The sequence below is a fragment of the Anomaloglossus baeobatrachus genome, chromosome 1, assembly GCF_048569485.1.
Source record: "Anomaloglossus baeobatrachus isolate aAnoBae1 chromosome 1, aAnoBae1.hap1, whole genome shotgun sequence".
In the NCBI taxonomy this organism is placed as follows: domain Eukaryota; kingdom Metazoa; phylum Chordata; class Amphibia; order Anura; family Aromobatidae; genus Anomaloglossus; species Anomaloglossus baeobatrachus.
Genome location: NC_134353.1, coordinates 22,067,654 through 22,089,274, shown reverse-complemented (window position 1 = coordinate 22,089,274; position 21,621 = coordinate 22,067,654). Strand labels below are relative to the sequence as shown.

The window sequence follows — 21,621 nt, the reverse complement described above, 5'->3', positions numbered from 1 at the left end:
CATTATGCACATTTTGGCTTGATTCCCACTTTCATGCATTAAGTGTGACAAGGGGGTGAATATTTTCACAAGCCATGCAGATAAAGTTAAAAACAATGACTGAACAGCAATATATTAGTTTATTTTTCCATCCTTTGCTCTGCATTAGAGCATGACTACTCGTGTCTCAGTGCAGTATGCATGATCATGTCACCACATTGCTTCCTTTCTGTGGAGCTTTAGACAACATGCTGCAGAGACTAGAGCACAATGTAAATGGGTCGGGGTTAGTAAATTTCCTTTTTTATTATTTTTTTCTTTAATTATTGAGTGCATTGTACTCTTTGGGCTGATCACATGTGTAAGAGCTCTTTGTGGGGCTATTATATTGAGAGTGAGCCATTATTCTAAGTGGAAGAGTGTGTGTGAAACATTATATTGTACAAAGGACATTATACTGAGAAAACGGCTGTGTGGGGCCATTATACTGTGTGAAGGGCTGTGTGGGGCCATTATACTGTGTGAAGGCCTGTGTGGGGCCATTATACTGTGTGAAGGGCTGTGTGGGGCCATTATACTGTGTGAAGGGCTGTGTGGGGTCATTATACTGTGTGAAGGGCTGTGTGGGGCCATTATACTGTGTGAAGGGCTGTGTGGGGCCATTATACTGTGTGAAGGGCTGTGTGAGAGCCATTATACTGTGTGAAGGGCTGTGTGGGGTCATTATACTGTGTGGAGGGCTGTGTGGGGCCATTATACTGTGTGAAGGGCTGTGTAGGGGCCATTATACTGTGTGAAGGGCTGTGTGGGGCCATTATACTGTGTGAAGGGCTGTGTGGGGCCATTATACTGTGTGAAGGGCTGTGTGGGGCCATTATACTGTGTGAAGGGCTGTGTGAGAGCCATTATACTGTGTGAAGGGTTGTGTGAGAGCCATTATACTGCTTGTAGGGTTGTGTAGGGGCTACCTAAGCAAATCAATGAATTAGGTACATTTGATACCCAGTGTGCGTTACTGCCAGAAACCTCCTCCGGTCAGGAGCTGACGTACATTTCTGGAGTAAGTTATGGCAGTTTAGTGAGGTTATTTATGATGAATTTGATGAGGGAACGTGACCATGTCCTGTGTTGCCCACGTCCCACCCATGCTTTACCGTTATTGGGTGCAAATATATTGCACATTTTTAAGGTATTTCCGCAGCACCTTAGTAAATTGCCGCCAAAATGTTTTTTATGTTTTTCAGATCAGTTATGGATCCATTGACAACTCATTATCTGATGGACGCCTCTATCCACATGTTTTCCGAACAGTCCAAAATCACCACATCCATAATATGGCAATCACCAAACTGTTGCAGCATTTTGGCTGGACATGGGTTGGGATTTTAGTATCAGATGATGAGACTGGAGAGAATGAGCTGCAGATACTAACAAAATACATGAGAGACCATGGCATCTGTGCCGCATTCATCATAAAACTTAAAGCTAATGATATTTTTGAGAATATTTTGCAGATTTTGAAACATCCAGAAGTCAAGATCCTTATAATGTGTGGGATCTACTCTTTACAAATTAGTTTTGTATCTGACTTTAGCTTACTTTTTATTGACAAAACTTTCATCTTTCCACCATCCTGGATCTCTAATTACGTCCTTATGAAGGACGACGTTCCGCTATATAATGGAAGTCTAGTGGTGGAGATTTCATCCCAGCCTTTTCCAGGTGTAGAAGACTTTGTGAAAAACCACAGGAAACTTCCCGTTAGATTCCAAGATAACAATTTCTGGAGACACTTAGATTTGCTAACAGCAGATGCAGATAAAGATTCCTACATTGCATTCAATCTGACATATGATGATAATAATTCTCTTGAGTATATAATGCCCAATATGATGAATTACGTCTCATCAGGGGTCCCTCCGAGACTGTATTACGCAGTAGAAGTCCTGGCTAAAGCTCTACATGAAATGTTATTATTTATAAAAGACAAATTTCAAGAAAATTCCACAACCGGATTTCTACAATACACACGGAAGTTACAGCGCTACATACAAATGACGAAGAATCCACCGGATCCAATGACCCCTACATATTACTTTAATGAACACGGTGAAGCCGCGCATCCATATAAGATAATAAACTGGATCTTTACATATAATAACAGTCATAGGGTTATACAAAAGATTGACGTAGGACATTATACACCGTGGGCGGTCAGTGGTCAAGAGCTGTACATGAATAACCAGTCTGTAACATGGAAATCAGGGGAGGTAAGAAACATTATATATTATCGGCGGCACGGTGGCTCAGTGGTTAGCACTGCGGCCTTGCAGCGCTGGGGTCCTGGGTTCAAATCCTACTAAGGACATCATCTGCAAGGAGTTTGTATGTTCTCCCCGTGTTTGCGTGGGTTTACTCCGGGTTCTCCGGTTTCCTCCCACACTCCAAAGACATACAGATAGGGACTCTAGATTGTGAGCCCCAATGGGGACAGTATTGCCAATGTTATGTAAAGCGCTGTGGAATTAATAGCGCTATATAAATGAATAAAATTATTATTATTATTATTATTATTATATATGTGAGGATATAAAGTCTCTGTCTGCCCTTACACATCATAATGAATTCTATAGGTAAACTAATAGATTTCCCATCTACATGTAGAAGCTCGTGAGTTCCTCTGTAATTCATTACCTGGACATCTGTTTTATTCTCTGACAGAATAGAAACTGAAATACAAAATAAACGTCATCAAGAAAAAAACATAGAAAATAATAATAAAAAACCACAAAGGAGAATGTGGGAACTTAAGTAATGAGGATAATTGAAATAATAAAACGTTGTCTAGGTCTTAGTCTTGCTTATGATTCCATCGTGGGGATGAACTTGATTCTCAACCACAAATGCTAACCATTATAAAAATCAATGTGAAGGAGACTAAAAAGATAAAATAATAGGGCACTAACGTTACAAACGTTTGTGGAATAAAATCAGATGTGCTCACCTGATACAGATGTGAAATTGTCAAACCTGCTATTGAAGGTGTGTAGGATACGGATGCAGCACCACGAGGAGTAAGCATCAAAGATTCATATAGAAGTGGACTCCCGCGCTGTCGTGAGAAGATGGTCAGCAGTATCGATAAAACGTGATTTTACTACGCATTTCAGAGATCACTTCTCCTTCCTCAGATAAATCAAACATGTACATAAAACTATGTAAAAAAGTAAGAAAAAGTAAAATAAAATGTCTAAGAAAAGTAAAGAAATGCATAAAACTGCGCACACAAATTACAAAAAACATTTTGCATTAAAAAAAAACTAAACAAAGAAAAGTATAAATAATTGACAACCCCATGTCTGGAACAAGTCAATTTAAAAAACTGTCATATTATGTATTCCGTACAGCAAATGTGCCGTCCCCGCGTCAGCAGCCGGGCTGCTCAGATCCGGATCCACGGTGGCTCAAGGGGCGTCCGGACTCGAGAGTCGTGCGGCCATTCCAATTAAGGGGGAGCTATTTACAGGGGATAGAGTATTGAGAGTTTGTGATGCCACCCATGGTGTGTGGTAAGCTGGAGTACCACCGCTGCAGCTGGGAGTACCCGGTGGCGATGGAGTGGGCAGCCAGGTGTTTAACCCCTTCACGGGACTCAGTGATGGTCACAGGGATGTGCAATTGGGGAGGTAAGGGTCACGTGTGTACTCACTCAATCCAATAATGCTGATACTGACAACTTTAGTAAACCAAAGTTCTGGACACCGATGCCGCTGAGGGGGAGCACGTTTGGGTCCCGTTTCTGCTGGTGTTGCCTGTTGATCTGTGACCTTTCCCTTGGCACATTGTTCTCTTTCTAGTTGGCCCCTGTAGCTTTAAACTAGTCGGGTCTCGGTCCCCAGTGTGGCTAACTGAGGGAGCTTGCTCTCAGGGTTCATGCTTGGGATTTCCTGGACAGTATGTGTGGAAAGTCCTATCCCCCTCATTGCGGATCTTGACGGCTCCGTTCTCATTATGTAAATTAATAAGGAATAACGTTTGGAACACCATTCTAAGTCTAAACTGGGTGCAAAAACCTAAAAAAACCTAAAAAAACTAAAAAAACCTAAAAAAACATCACTATGGGGAGATAAGGTATGCACACCAGTGACTATGTAAGGGGAATACATGAAATAGCAGTAACTGCTGTGTGAATACTGACTTGAAAAATCCAATAGCTATATGTAAGAGTGAAAATGTGAAAAATGGAATCTGCATTACTGCCATGAACATATGAATCAAGAGAAATTTAGCTACTGAATTGATCAATGCAATAGAGCCCCAACACTACGCCAAAGTATTTCTCTACGTTGGGGTCCCTAGCTTGTGTGTGTCCTCTCATGCAGTTAAAAAACCTACCGTGTATGGGAAGCTGAGACCCAGGCTATTTATGCGTATGATATGGATTGGCAATAGGTGTGGTTGGTGTGCATACCTCATTATGTAAATTGTCAGGATGCCTGAAGCTACTCCTTGACCTAGGGTCCACGTTCACCGTAGTGCCCTGGTCCCAGCCCGGTGATGGTACAAGGCAGCCGGCTGTCCTCCACGACAATTCCGTGCCCCTTGTCCAGCTCCCACCAGGCCCAGATCAATATCTGCCACCTAGTAACTCCAAGGAGCCCAGCTCCTGACCTCCTCTCTCCTTCACGTCCAACACTACACTGGCCTACTCCTGACACTCCTGACCTCCCCTTAACCAACCCCCACATGGGCGACCCTATTCCAGTCAGGCCATCCACTGGTTTGTCTGGTGGGTGTGGTGCAGAGTGTTCCTAGGATTGATTAGCTGGCTTTGGCAACACCTTTGTTAGGGACCTGTAACCAAGGAGGAGGTGGATATTGCACAGAAGAGCAGATTGTGCAATACCCTGTGACGATCTGATAGGCCAGGGCGTCACACAAACACAGTAAAAAATAATACAAACACACCAATAATGGTGCTTTTTCATCCCAGTGACACACAGATAATTGAATAAAAAGCAATTAAAGAATAATAATTAAAACACCAAAACCAATCCCTAATATACAGTAGCTCATTTGGAAAAAATAAGAAAGTTACAGTTCTCAGAATATGGTGAAGCAAAAACAATAGACTTTTTGTAAAATATTGTTTAAGCGTAAAAAAGTAGCAAATCAGAATAAAACTATATAAGTTTGGTATTGCTGTAATAGAACTGACCTGAAGAATAAATCAGTACATTGCACAGCACAGTGAACCATACAAAAACAACAAAAAATAAGCAAATTGCTGTTTTTCTATTCTGCATTTGAAAAATCTGAATAAAAAGCGAACAAAAAATGTTACATAGCCCAAAATAGTACGAACAATATCTCCAACTCGTAGCGCACAAAATAAGACCTCATACAGCTCTGTTTGCAAAAAAAGTTACAGCTCGAAGAATATTTTGACACAAAACATTTTTTTGCAAAAAACCCCAAAAGCTTTACTGAGTGATAGTAAAAAAAAATATAAATCTGTTATTGATGTAATTGCATCGAAACAAAGAATAAAGCCGTCTTCTCACTTCTACAGCATGGTGAGCCCCACAAAGAAAAATATAATAGCTATTCTTACACTGCTGTCTATTTGTTCATTCTACCTCCCATAATAAGGGGATAAAGCTTGGTCCCCATTTTTGTTGTGTTCTCCGCTGAGCACTTACATCAGTGTTTCTGTGTAAATTCCTAAAACAGACAAATTCAGACAAAACACCCAATGGAGCCAATTTGGACTCCATCTGATCTTTGTCCTGGCAGTTGCCATTTATTTTCGGTGTCTTTTTAGCGCACAAGTTTAATTGACCACAATTCTGTGCACACCTAAAAAAGATGGACACCAGTGAAATAGACGCCAATCAGGGTGCAAAGTGTCTCCTTCTGCCTCATTACAGTGAGTTGTTTCTTCAGTGGTTTTATATTTTTGGGTTTAAGATGGAAATCCTTGTACAGTAAGTGCTCAGGGTAGAAAACAAGAATGCAATTCCAACCTTATACTGAAAGTGATCAAAAAATGTTATGTTCCCCAAAATGTTACCAATAAAACCCCTCAATCTTATCACACACAAAACCAGCCCCTCTCAGGTCCGCCATCAGTCACTGGGAATGTCGCCAAAAGCCAAATAGCGCTCTTTTCTGCTCAGCTCTGATGAGTGGCCAAGCAGTAGTTTCTAACAACATAGAGGGCATCACTGCATTCGGGGGGAATTGTGCAATAAATTGTGGGGTCCAGTGTCAACTTTTAATCCTTGTGCTCCTGACAAATCTGCAGCTGATACATTAAACAAATTATATTTTACCAATATAAATTTACGTTTTCACATTTCAGATTTTATAAAATTATCTGAGGCACCTGTGAGCTCAAAATACTCATTACACTCCTAGATGAATTCCTTAAGTAGAGAAGTGTCCATTATGTGGCCTATTTTGTTGGTTTCTGCTGATCTGGCACCTCAGGGGCTCGGCTAATGGAGATAACAATCTATAATGGAATCTGTGTTCTAAAAGCCAAGAAGCGCTCCATCCGATCCCCGCCTTGTGCTCAAACAGCAGTGTACCACCACATATGAGGTGCTGCCACGATCAGGAAAACTTGCATAACAAATTGTCCTGTCCATTTTCTCCTATTACCCCTTGTGTGAATTCAAACTTTGAGGCTGAAATTCAATTTTTGTTTTTTGTATTCACAGCCCAATTTTATACAATTTTCTGTAGTTTGTTGGTTAAAACTGCTTAACAAACCAATAGATGAATATTAATGGGGTTTAGTTTTACGAATCGGTTAACACGGGGTGTTTCACCTATTTTTTGCACCTCATTGGCCCTGCAAATGCTACACATCTATGATTAAGGACCCACTATTCTTATGGTCTGAAATGCATAAGATTTTAAATATCTTAAAATGGAGTTATAAAAAAAACCTTTTTTTGGGTTACACCATCATCTACAATTAACCCACTGGGACAGCCCATTCTGGATTCCGTGCACTGAACCTTGACTTGACAGATGACTTGGAACGGTTGGCTTTTTTTTTCTTTTTTCATCTTTTTTGGTATTGGTAGCTTACAATATATAGGCCCTTTAAAGTCCATTTAATTCTGAATAAGTCCCCAAAGAAATAGGTTTTATACATTTCTTGAAAACATGACAATTTGTTGCTGAGCTTTTAACCCTTCTAATATCCTAACAAAATAAAATGACATTTGAAAAATGATGCAGATGTAAAATAGACATATGGGAAATGTTACTTATTAGTTATTTTGTACAGCATGATTGACATCACGTGACCGGGTAGCAGACATTCAAAAGGGCAGCGCGGGCTCTCAACACCGCTCTCACTCCTCCTGGAAGAAGCAGTATCATACCGCGAAATGGCTGTCGGAGGTTCCCCTCTGGTCCGGCTCCCCTGCACCACCGTTGTTTTAGGTAAGCGCTCTTAATAGGTTGTAATCCATTCTTGGATATGGGCTACTTTACTGCTAGTTAGCACACTATTTTTACTATAATTAGCCCATCCTCACTCTAATGATCCTGCTACCTATGAGCTATTACCTGCACTCCATTTTGTATTGCAGCTCTGTAGGTTTACTGGGTTTTTCTAGTAAAATCCTCACTATATGGGCCACTTTACTGCTAGTCAGCATACTATTTTTACCATATATGGCCCATTCCTACCCTAATGGTTCTGCTACCTATGAGCCATTCCTTTCACTCTACGTTGTTTTGCAATTTTACTGGGCTTTCCCAGTAAAGACTCTACTATACTGACTATTTACAGCCCTTACAATTGTGGTCCACGGGACCCAGGTATTTATTCCCTAATCTTGTGCTTTAAACCTCATATATTCTTTTCTTACTATTTATTGACAAATTAAATAAATTTTCTATTTTGCACTATAACTCCTCGTGCTCTTGTTTGTTCATATGTTTTTGGAGTGTGCTGTCTCGTGGCCACGTGGGAGGGTTAATTTATACTCTACACCGGTATGGCCTATATGAGACCCTAAGCTATAACCATGAGGCTTCTTGTCTGGATACGGAGCATGATTAACTGGTAAGATAAAAAAAAACATGAACGTTTGAAAATGGAGAAATTTTCCTCAAAATTCTTATATTTCCACAAATAAACACGAAAAATATCAACCTACACTGGAGATCAAAATTAGAGAACAATGTCTGATCACTTGCTTTTTCAGGAATAATGTAATCTCTATTGATGACCATGCTCCGGTTTTGTGTAAGATAGGCACCATGCCACAAGAACAAGGATTTACAAAAGATCCAAAGTTTAATCAACATAAAACCTTTATTTTGCCCAAAACGTGATGCTGATAATTAGAGAACAGCAATGACTGTAGCACAGAGAGATGATCAGTAAATGTTCTACAGGTAACAACAGTCACCAATCAGTAGACGTGGACTGGCCATCACTGTGAATGACTTCAGCACATCTGCAGCCACACGACATCATTAGTCTCTCACACTGCTCTGGTGGGATTTTGGTCCACTCTTCTTCCAGTCTCTCCCACAGTTCTTTGACTGTTTCCCAGAGGTTTTCTATGGGGTTTAGATCAGGACTCTGGGCTGTGGCCATTTCATTGTTTCAATGTTTTGTGTTTCAAAGAACTGCTTTACCCATTTTCCTGTGTGAGAAGGGTCATTGTCCTGCATGAAAATTTCTGGCTGATTGAGTGATGGACACAAGTAAGGAACCATGTGTTGTAAAGAAGGTTCTGATCCATACTTGCATTTACTCTGACATGAAGCTGTATGAGAGATCCAACTCCTGCTGCAGAAAACATTCCCCAAACAATGACAGTTCCTCAAATGCCTGTCACTGACTTCTTAACACACTTTAGATTCAGTCTTTCCCCAGTTTGTCGACTAACACAATGATTCCCATCAGACCCAAAAAAATTAACCTTGCTTTCATCACTAAAATGAACTGTGGCCTCTTCTCCTCTGTCCACACAACATCCTCCTCACCAAAGCTGAGTCTAGACTTGTGATTCTTTCTTCTAATGAGAGGCTTGGTCACTGCAGAGTGGGATTTCAGTCTAATGATCTTAAACGTTTTGACACTGTATGACGAGACAAACCCTTACCCTGTTCAGTGCTGAACTGGCGAGCAATTCCAACTTCAGTGTTGAAATGATTACCCATTGAGATTCTCTGCATTATCCTCTTCTCTCTTACATTTGTCTTTTGAGGGCGACCTGCCTTCTTGGGGGGACTTGAAAAAATTTGTGATGCTGTAAAGATGCAGTATTCTCAAACTCACAGACTTGGAACAACCAACTTCTCTTGCTATACCTGATAGGGTCAACTCTTTGACCTTCATTTGGACAACCTGCTGCAGGAGGGTTTCAGTCATTTTGGAAAGGCAAAATCAGTGCAAACTGGAAAGTTGGGCTGCCAGTTACATATGGTTTGGCAGATATTTAAGGAAATTAGCACCAGGTGCCAGATTAACACCAATAACTTGCAGTATCTGAAAATGTTCTCTAATTTTGATCTCCAGTGTAAATTTACCAATAATAAAGTATTATTTGTCCCAAAAAAAAAATGTCCAAACCACTGGGATCTGTAGAAGCATTTCAGAGTTATCACCACACAAAGTGACACTGATCAGAATTCAGAAATGTGGCCTCATCATTAAAGTCACAATTAACTCCATCAATAAGTGGCTGAAAATGTCAGGTGTGGGCATAAAATGGGAATCTTCACAAGACTTCAAAATATTATGGGCCCCTGAAAACGGCGACTCAAGCGAAATTCACCATTTAATTAAAAAATATGCATGTTTGGTATCTCTGAAATCAAATTGACCCTGAGAATCATTTTACCAGGTCATTTTATGTATAATAAAAGATGTACAAATAAAAGGAAAAAATGGTAAAATTGCATTTTTTTTCTCAATCTTGTCACATTTTGATTTATTTTGCTCCCTTTCCAGTGCATCACTTAATAACATGAAGGGTCTCTTTCAAAAGTGTAACTCATTCTGCAAAAAACAAGCCCTCATAGGTCTATGTTAAGGAAAAAATAAAAAGTTATGGTTGAAAGATGAAAAACAAAAGATCAAAAATGTAAAATCGAACTTTCATGAAGGGGTTAATAGTAGTTAAAAATCTCAGATTACATTACGACAATCAAAACTACAATGAAATGTTTTTCACAGTTTTTGTCACTGCATATAAATAGTGAACTTTTTGTGTGTTAAAGGAAGGGCCAGAAAAATGTATTTCAAAAATAGCAAAAATGTAAATTATTAATGTTTTATATTTATGAAAAATACACTACAGTTCTAAAGTTTAGATCACCCAGACAATATTGTCTTTTCCATGAAAAATCATACTTTTATTTATAAATGAGTTGCATAGTTAATTGAAAATATCGTCCAGGCATTGACGAGGTTAATGATTTGGAGACATAATGATTTTTACTAGAAATAATAATCTTCTCTTCAGACTTTGCTTTCGGCACAGAATGCTCCTTTGCAGCAATTCCAGCTTTGCAGACGTTGGCATTCGAGCTGGTATTTTGCGGAGGTAATCTGGGGATATTTCTCCCCATGCTTACCCCCTCCCACATGTTGGATTGGCTTGATGGGCACTTTTTGCACCATATGGTCAAACTGCTCCCACAACAGCTCCATAGGGTTGGGATCTGGTGACTGGGCTGGCCACTCCATTACACACAGAATACCACACCACACCACATACTCATATATATATACATATATACATATATAAATATATATATATATATATATATATATATATATATATATATATATATATATATATACATATATATATATATATATATTTATAAAATATATATATATATATATAAATATAAATATATATATATATATATATATATATATATATATATATATATAATATATATATATATATATATATATATATATATATATATATATATATATATATATATAAATATAAATATATATATAGAAATATATATATATATATATATATATATATATATATATATATATATATATATATATATATATATATTTATTTAATATATTTATATTCCCTGCAGCCAGGGAAGTCGCACCCGGCCTTCCCTGGCTGTAGGTTGAGTGGAGACAACCATTGATGACACTCGGTCTCACTCCCCAGAGCTTACCGTCCACAACTCCTCAGCGTTGTGACTCACATTTCCCAGACATTTCAAAGTAAAGAGTCGACCGTCTGATGCCGTTTAGCTCTGCTGCCAGCATAGTAAGGAGGTGTGTGGGATTCCTTGTGCGCAGTAACAATGCGGGTGGCCTGACCACACAGGGTTTGGGTGGAGGTGTAGGACCCAGACGAGGTTGAGGAGGCAGAAGCAGTGTAGGAACTTCTACATACAGAGGAAGGATTGACACACAACTCATTGGGACGGCAAGACTTGTACAGCAGACCCTTCTCCATCTCTCCCCATAGTAACCCAGTGCCCAGTCAGCGACATGTAATGCCCCTGTCCATGGTGACAGGGCTAAGTATCTGTGGTGAAATGCACCGTGTCACACACAGAGTTTTTCAAAGAAGCGGTGATGTTTGTGCGACATGCTGGTGTAGCGCGGGCACGCCTTTGTTAGAGAAGGAGTGGCGACTGGTAATCGGCTATTGGGGCACTGGGCATAAGGTCTCGAAAATCCTCTGTAAAAAAGGTTGGAAAGGCAGCATTTCTGTACCAACCATTTGCAGATGCTGAAAGTCAACCTCTTCGGCATGTCATGCCCTTCGAAAATAATGTAAAACAGCGAGAGGACTCTAACCACAGTCTCCCTCATTTCCAAAAATTGGGCCCCACACACACCACTTGACTAGCATCAGTTGTCCCCCAGTTGCAATCTTACAAAGATGCTTTGCATGAAGCACTCTCAAAAATACACCTGCCTTTCACCTCCCCAGGATGACCCAGGGGAAGAAAAGACCTCTGTGATCCATGACTTGTTCATCTTGGTTCCTTTTTTCAAAAGCGAGGGGACTCCAACCACAGTCTCCCTCATTTCCAAAAATTGGGCCCCACACACACCACTTGACTGGCATCAGTTGTCCCCCAGTTGCAATCCTACAAAGATGCTTTGCATGAAGCACTCTCAAAAATACACTTGCCTTTCGCCTCCCCAGGATGACCAAGAGGAAGAAAAGTCCTCTGTGATCCATGACTTGATCATCTTGGTTCCTTTTTTCAAAAGTGAAGGGACTCCAACCACAGTCTCCCTCGTTTCCAAAAATTGGGCCCCACACACCACTTGACTGGCATCAGTTGTCCCCCAGTTGCAATCTTAAAAAGATGCTTTGCATGAAGCACTCTCAAAAATGCACCTGCCTTTCACCTCCCCTGGATGACACAGGGGTAGAAAAGTCTTTGTGGATCCATGACTTGTTCCTCTTGATGATTGTTAGTCTGTCCACATTGTCCGTGACAGAGAACAATAGAGAAGGGGTTTATGCCACGCTGTTCATCAGGAAGGAGAACAGAGAGATAATCAATGTTCCTTTTTTTGTAGCTTGTGTCTACGCGTTTCAGGAGCTCTGCTCCCTTCATACATACAGCACAAAAACAACATATCTGCAGTTGATCCAAGGATCCCAGCATAAATACAACACAGAAAAAAGAAAAAAATGTCAAGCCACGCCCCCAAATAAAAAAATTGGCGGGTTGGAATGATGCATATAGCAGCAAAAACATTTTCATGTATAAAAAGCAGAAGAATCAGGGACAAACAATTGGTAACAGTATAAAAACATGCTGTAAAATGTTTGAGCAAAAGTATTTTACACAATTAAAAAAGGAAGAAATCTAAAAATAAGGACTTTGTGATGAATTAAAACATTGTATGTGTTTTACTTTATTCAGGAACCAGCAACTTTGTAGGGTTAACATGTGAAGGTAGGGACTCTAATTGTATGTGCCACTGGGGAATTACAGGGAGTGTTTGCAAAAATCACCTCCATCGTAAATCATTAGGAAATAGGGAAGAGATTTAAAAAACTTTTATCAGTAAATCTTTAGTTAAAAATCACTCAAGGATTCACCCTCAGTAAAAAGTAAAAATAAGTAATGAAAAAACGGGAATTTGCATCAAATGGGCGACAGAGTCCAAGTGTAAAACTTGGCTCAGTGAACCTCATCTGAGCCAGGGGTGAACCGAGTTCAAATTCCATTGATGGTACCGTGTGGAAGCGAGTGCCAGAGCACAGGACCTAGGCTTGTCTCTGTGGAGACACAAGCTACAATAAAGGAACATTGATCATCTCTCTGTCCTCCTTCCTGATGAACAGCGCGGCATAATCCCCTTCTCTATTGTTCTCTGTTATCAACCATGGGGGCTGCAGCAGATTTCATCCTAACAACATAAGCTTTCATAGGAGTTGTGACTGTCACAACTCCTTGAGGTGAGTGCATTCCTTTTATTTTACCGGATGTATACCGGGTAAGACCCTATTGCGCTTTTTCTCTCCACAGTTTTACCTCACATTGTCAGTGGACAGACGCGTGCGCTTATCGGTCAGCACACACCCAGCAGCACTGAATACACATTCCGAGAGAGCGCTGGCTGCGGGACATGACAAGATCCCCAAGGCGTAAGTGGCGAGCTCAGACTATTTATCTTGATTGGAAGCCTAGAATGAGCAAGGCTCATGTTGCACAGTTATGGCATCGATGTTCACTTGCATATACTCATATATCTGTGTCTCCACCTCTTTTTCCTCGTCCGGCTGTTTATTTTTTGCATGAGTATTTGTCCTTGTCACTTTCCCATGTTTTTTTGTTGTCTTGGGAATTGTTTGTCACCTTTTGGATACCTTTGAGGGTGGTGTTACGGGGGGCTGTCTGATAACCTAAAGGAGTATCAGACAGTCAGGGTCCACCGTGCAAAGACTCTGCTGCAGACTATGGCAGAGTGCAATACCTCTGTTAACTCACAGAATGATATAATAAGTAAGTAAAGCAATTCCTCCCTTACTTGGAGGGTGTGTGGAATGATCTCTGTTAATAATCACAGAGACAAAGGCAATGTGTGCGAAATGGCACCTACCTAGGTCCGCTCTTCTAGTGGTGCAAAAGAGACGAACAGCAGCGTAAGCCGCACAAAGCTCCTACCTGCGTTCGCTCCACTAGTGTGCGAGGACACGAACCACTAGATATGGCACCTGCCTAGGTCCGCTCTTCTAGTGGTGCAAAAGAGACGAACAGCAGCGTAAGCCGCACAAAGCTCCTACCTCTGTTCGCTCCCCTAGTGTGCGAGGATACGAACAACTGCCAGACGCAGTATAAGGAACGTTACCCTAGCGGCAACGTCCACCTACGAGTCGAACCACAAGGCCCAGCCAGACCATGTGCCTCAGGCACCTGCCTATGTCCGCTCCCCTAAGAGGTAAGGATACGGACAGCAGCCGAAGCTGTAAGGTATAAGAACGCTACCCTGCCAGTAGCGCTCACCTAGCATAGACAGAGGAATGCCTAGAGGAACGCGCACAGAGCGTCTACTCTTATGCATGAACCAAGAGGACTGAGCGCCATGCGGCGTGTGTCAGGGTCTTATATAGACTCTGTGCCTCATCCAAGATGGAGGACACCAGAGCCAATCCGCTGCCAGAACGACAGGAGTGACGTCATGCTGGCCTATCACCGAGCAAGGCATCACAAGTAGAGTTGAGCGCGGTTCGTGGTTCGTGGTTCTCCAGTTCTAGGCTCGAGTGATTTTGGGGCATGTTCTAGATCGAACTAGAACTCGAGCATTTTGCAAAAGCTCGATAGTTCTAGAAACGTTCGAGAACGGTTCTAGCAGCCAAAAAACAGCTAAATCATAGCTTGGTTTCTGCTGTAATAGTGTAAGTCACTCTGTGAATCAAACTATTATGACATTTCAGTGTATAGTGTGCGTGAACAGCGCCTTCAGATCACTGCTGTTTCTATAATGGCGATCGCCATTTTTTTTTTTTTTTCTTGTCTTCCTTCCCTAAGCGCGCGCGTCTTGTGGGGCGGGCCAGCATGTCAGCCAATCACAGACACACACACAGCTAAGTGGACTTTGAGCCAGAGAAGCAACGGCATGTGTGATAGGATCTGCATGTCACATGTCCCTGCATTATAAAACCGGACATTTTCTTCACGGACGCCATTATCTGCCTTCTGCGTCTTTGGTGTCAGACATCACTGTCGCAGCTCCGTCATCCTGAGTCCTATAGCCGATACAGCTGTATGCGCTGCATACACAGCGCTGGACAGCATAGGGATAGCACTTTCTAGCAGTCCTTTTAAGGGCTCAAACCGGCAGGGTCAGAGTTAAGGTGACAGGTCCTGAAAACAGCGCCAGCGTCTGTGTAGCCAAGGTCAGGGATTTCCTCCCTGCATTTCACCATTAGGAGGGAATAGAAAGGCAGGCTTCCATTCCTCTACCCAGAGCACCACAATCCTGCCACTGTACCCTCTTGTCCTCTGCATACTCCAACTCATTATAACTAAGCCATTATACTAGCAAACACTCAGTGTACCTAGTGGCATCCTATCTGTGGCTATTGGACTTTGCTTTAGTCCCACTAGTGCCAAGACATTTGCAGAGCGCATCTGCCTGCATTGCACACTCCAACTAATTATAATGAAGCCATTATACTAGCAAACACTCAGTGTACCTAGTGGCATCCTATACGTGGCTATTGGACTTTGCTATAGTCCCACTAGTGCCAAGACATTTGCAGAGCGCATCTGCCTGCGTTGCACACTCCAACTAATTATAACTAAGCCATTATACTAGCAGACACTCAGTGTACCTAGTGGCATCCTATACGTGGCTATTGGACTTTGCTATAGTCCCACTAGTGCCAAGACATTTGCAGAGCGCATCTGCCTGCGTTGCACACTCCAACTAATTATAACTAAGCCATTATACTAGCAAACACTCAGTGTACCTAGTGGCATCCTATACGTGGCTATTGGACTTTGCTATAGTCCCACTAGTGCCAAGACATTTGCAGCACGTCTGCCTGCGTTGCACACTCCAACTAATTATAACTAAGCCATTATACTAGCAAACACTCAGTGTACCTAGTGGCATCCTATACGTGGCTATTGGACTTTGCTATAGTCCCACTAGTGCCAAGACATTTGCAGAGCGCATCTGCCTGCGTTGCACACTCCAACTAATTATAACTAAGCCATTATACTAGCAAACACTCAGTGTACCTAGTGGCATCCTATACGTGGCTATTGGACTTTGCTATAGTCCCACTAGTGCCAAGACATTTGCAGAGCGCATCTGCCTGCGTTGCACACTCCAACTAATTATAACTAAGCCATTATACTAGCAAACACTCAGTGTACCTAGTGGAATCCTATACGTGGCTTTTGGACTTTGCTATAGTCCCACTAGTGCCAAGACATTTGCAGAGCGCATCTGCCTGCATTGCACACTCCAACTAATTATAACTAAGCCATTATACTAGCAAACACTCAGTGTACCTAGTGGCATCCTATACGTGGCTATTGGACTTTGCTATAGTCCCACTAGTGCCAAGACATTTGCAGCACGTCTGCCTGTGTTGCACACTCCAACTAATTATAACTAAGCCATTATACTAGCAAACACTCAGTGTACCTAGTGGAATCCTATACGTGGCTTTTGGACTTTGCTATAGTCCCACTAGTGCCAAGACATTTGCAGAGCGCATCTGCCTGCGTTGCACACTCCAACTAATTATAACTAAGCCATTATACTAGCAAACACTCAGTGTACCTAGTGGCATCCTATACGTGGCTATTGGACTTTGCTATAGTCCCACTAGTGCCAAGACATTTGCAGCACCTCTGCCTGCGTTGCACACTCCAACTAATTATAACTAAGCCATTATACTAGCAAACACTCAGTGTACCTAGTGGCATCCTATACGTGGCTATTGGACTTTGCTATAGTCCCACTAGTGCCAAGACATTTGCAGAGCGCATCTGCCTGCGTTGCACACTCCAACTAATTATAACTAAGCCATTATACTAGCAAACACTCAGTGTACCTAGTGGCATCCTATACGTGGCTATTGGACTTTGCTATAGTCCCACTAGTGCCAAGACATTTGCAGCACGTCTGCCTGCGTTGCACACTCCAACTAATTATAACTAAGCCATTATACTAGCAAACACTCAGTGTACCTAGTGGCATCCTATACGTGGCTATTGGACTTTGCTATAGTCCCACTAGTGCCAAGACATTTGCAGAGTGCATCTGCCTGCGTTGCACACTCCAACTAATTATAACTAAGCCATTATACTAGCAAACACTCAGTGTACCTAGTGGCATCCTATACGTGGCTATTGGACTTTGCTATAGTCCCACTAGTGCCAAGACATTTGCAGAGCGCATCTGCCTGCGTTGCACACTCCAACTAATTATAACTAAGCCATTATACTAGCAAACACTCAGTGTACCTAGTGGCATCCTATACGTGGCTATTGGACTTTGCTATAGTCCCACTAGTGCCAAGACATTTGCAGAGCGCATCTGCCTGCGTTGCACACTCCAACTAATTATAACTAAGCCATTATACTAGCAAACACTCAGTGTACCTAGTGGCATCCTATACGTGGCTATTGGACTTTGCTATAGTCCCACTAGTGCCAAGACATTTGCAGCACGTCTGCCTGCGTTGCACACTCCAACTAATTATAACTAAGCCATTATACTAGCAAACACTCAGTGTACCTAGTGGCATCCTATACGTGGCTATTGGACTTTGCTATAGTCCCACTAGTGCCAAGACATTTGCAGCACGTCTGCCTGCGTTGCACACTCCAACTAATTATAACTATGCCATTATACTAGCAAACACTCAGTGTACCTAGTGGAATCCTATACGTGGCTATTGGACTTTGCTATAGTCCCACTAGTGCCAAGACATTTGCAGAGCGCATCTGCCTGCGTTGCACACTCCAACTAATTATAACTAAGCCATTATACTAGCAAACACTCAGTGTACCTAGTGGCATCCTATACGTGGCTATTGGACTTTGCTATAGTCCCACTAGTGCCAAGACATTTGCAGAGCGCATCTGCCTGCCTTGCACACTCCAACTAATTATAACTAAGCCATTATACTAGCAAACACTCAGTGTACCTAGTGGCATCCTATACGTGGCTATTGGACTTTGCTATAGTCCCACTAGTGCCAAGACATTTGCAGAGCGCATCTGCCTGCGTTGCACACTCCAACTAATTATAACTAAGCCATTATACTAGCAAACACTCAGTGTACCTAGTGGCATCCTATACGTGGCTATTGGACTTTGCTATAGTCCCACTAGTGCCAAGACATTTGCAGAGCGCATCTGCCTGCGTTGCACACTCCAACTAATTATAACTAAGCCATTATACTAGCAAACACTCAGTGTACCTAGTGGCATCCTATACGTGGCTATTGGACTTTGCTATAGTCCCACTAGTGCCAAGACATTTGCAGCACGTCTGCCTGCGTTGCACACTCCAACTAATTATAACTAAGCCATTATACTAGCAAACACTCAGTGTACCTAGTGGCATCCTATACGTGGCTATTGGACTTTGCTATAGTCCCACTAGTGCCAAGACATTTGCAGCACGTCTGCCTGCGTTGCACACTCCAACTAATTATAACTAAGCCATTATACTAGCAAACACTCAGTGTACCTAGTGGCATCCTATACGTGGCTATTGGACTTTGCTATAGTCCCACTAGTGCCAAGACATTTGCAGCACGTCTGCCTGCGTTGCACACTCCAACTAATTATAACTAAGCCATTATACTAGCAAACACTCAGTGTACCTAGTGGCATCCTATACGTGGCTATTGGACTTTGCTATAGTCCCACTAGTGCCAAGACATTTGCAGAGCGCATCTGCCTGCGTTGCACACTCCAACTAATTATAACTAAGCCATTATACTAGCAAACACTCAGTGTACCTAGTGGCATCCTATACGTGGCTATTGGACTTTGCTATAGTCCCACTAGTGCCAAGACATTTGCAGCACGTCTGCCTGCGTTGCACACACCAACTAATTATAACTAAGCCATTATACTAGCAAACACTCAGTGTACCTAGTGGCATCCTATACGTGGCTATTGGACTTTGCTATAGTCCCACTAGTGCCAAGACATTTGCAGAGCGCATCTGCCTGCGTTGCACACTCCAACTAATTATAACTAAGCCATTATACTAGCAAACACTCAGTGTACCTAGTGGCATCCTATACGTGGCTATTGGACTTTGCTATAGTCCCACTAGTGCCAAGACATTTGCAGCACGTCTGCCTGCGTTGCACACTCCAACTAATTATAACTAAGCCATTATACTAGCAAACACTCAGTGTACCTAGTGGCATCCTATACGTGGCTATTGGACTTTGCTATAGTCCCACTAGTGCCAAGACATTTGCAGAGCGCATCTGCCTGCGTTGCACACTCCAACTAATTATAACTAAGTTGCATTGTCAGGGATATTTATTCTTTATTATTCTGCTGTTAATAAAGCTAGACCACCACTGCAATCTTCACCACCTCTCAATTTTTACTACCACATTTTCAGTCCACAATCTTGTCGCAATCAACATGAGTGGCAAAATGACAGATGCTGGTGGAAAGGGGAAGAGGCGTGGTGGAAAAGGCAAAAAAGGTTTTGTCCGTGGGGAAGGTGGCAAAGCTCCATTATCATCTGCTGAAGATAGACCATCTACCAGCAAAAGTAAGATGTCTACTACTTACCGTGGACAATCCGATGTGCTCCCTTTTTTACGGACACGAACAACAGGAAGAAAGGTAGATGATGGGCAAAAAAGGAAAATGCTTGAATGGATCTCAAGTGGTCCAAAAAGTGCCCTCTCAGCCACTTCAAGTACCGCATCCAAAAAACACCAGTCCTCTGAGTTGTCATCCCAATCACACTTGATTTCTCCTAGCTCTGAAGTCTCCATCAGCCCTGCACAGTATGGTGGAACTGAGATGGCTGAGTCTGCAGAGCTGTTCAGTCACACTATAGCCTGGGAATCAGAGGTCTGCTCCCAAGCTACAGTGAGTACAGAACAGGAAATGGTCTGCAGTGATGCCCAGAACCTTTGTGACTCTGATTCAGGCCGTGAGGACCAAGTTTCTGAGCATAATGTTGACCCTTTGTCACAAACTGTAACACCTGTGGTTATAGACAATGAGGAACATACTGATGAAGATGAGACGCAGATACCCGATTGGGATGACAACTTAAATATTCGGTCAGGGCAAGAAGAGGCTTGGTCTGAGGGGGAGGGTAGTGAAAACACAACAATTGATGATGACGTTCTAGATCCCACCTACTGTCAACCCCCAGTCAGGCACTCGAGGAGGTCAACAGAGGCGGTGGAGGAGGATGCAACCGACGACGAAGTTTCCTTGCGCCTTCCTGGACAGAGTCGGAGCACTGGTAGCACGTCTACAACTGCATCCTCAGCCACCACTCTGCCTATGAGCATTATTCGGGGTGTATCAACAGGTCGCATGGCCTCTAAGCCTTGCCTAGCCTGGTCCTTTTTTGACATCGAAAAAGATCGCCCAAATCATGTGATATGTAACATTTGTCATGATTCTCTTAGTAGAGGTCAAAACCTCAGCAGTTTGACAACTTCTTCCATGAATCGTCACATGAATAAATATCATAAGTCCCGGTGGGAAGCTCACCGTGCTGCAATGCGGCCTAGCGGAGCGAACCATCCACCGCCCGCCCCTTCCAGTGCATCCGCGCGCTCTTCATCTTCTAGGACTGTGGGGACAGCTGTCACACCTGTTTTTCCACGCAAAACTTCCACCACTGTAACCGCAACAGGCAGTTTGCTTGTAAGGTCATCAGTTGGTTTGGAAGGGGAAACAAGTGAGTGTGTACAGCTCTCTCAGACATCGATAGCACCAACGTTGAATCAAGGCAACATCATGTCTCCGCCTGCACTTTCCTCACAAACCTGCATTTTTCCAGGTACACCCTACTCAACACCGTCTACACACAGCAGCCAGATCTCTGTCCCTCAGATGTGGTCAAATAAAAGGCCACTTCCTCCGACCCATGACAAAGCTAAGAGGTTGACTCTATCCCTCTGTAAGCTGTTGGCTACCGAAATGCTGCCTTTCCGCCTAGTGGACACACAGGATTTTAGAGACCTTATGTCTGTCGCTGTGCCCCAGTACCAGATGCCTAGTCGCCACTACTTCTCTAAGAAAGGTGTGCCCGCGCTACACCAGCATGTCGCACACAACATCACCGCTTCCTTGAGAAACTCTGTGTGTGAACGGGTGCATTTCACCACCGATACTTGGACCAGTAAGCATGGACAGGGACGTTACATGTCGCTGACTGGGCACTGGGTAACTATGGTGATAGATGGTGAAGGGTCTGCTGCACAAGTCTTGCCGTCCCCACGACTTGTGTGTCAATCCTATGTCTGTCCAAGTTCCGCCACAGCTTCTGCATCCTCCACCTCATCTGCATCCTCCACCTCCGCCCCAAGCCTGCCTGGTCAGGCCACCAGCGTTCTCACTGCGCAGAAGGAATCACGCACCCCTCATTACTATGCTGGCAGCAGAGCGCAA

General features: G+C 42.7%; 1 protein-coding gene across 1 annotated transcript in view; it reads left to right on the top strand.

Annotated features, from left to right (window-relative positions):
• LOC142305824 (vomeronasal type-2 receptor 26-like) overlaps positions 1 to 21,621 on the top strand; it is a 129,678-nt gene that overhangs the window by 84,899 nt on the left and 23,158 nt on the right. The window contains exon 3 of the mRNA XM_075346935.1: positions 1,224 to 2,249. Coding sequence (XP_075203050.1) covers positions 1,224 to 2,249 — 1,026 coding nt within the window. The remainder of the gene's footprint in view (positions 1 to 1,223; positions 2,250 to 21,621) is intronic.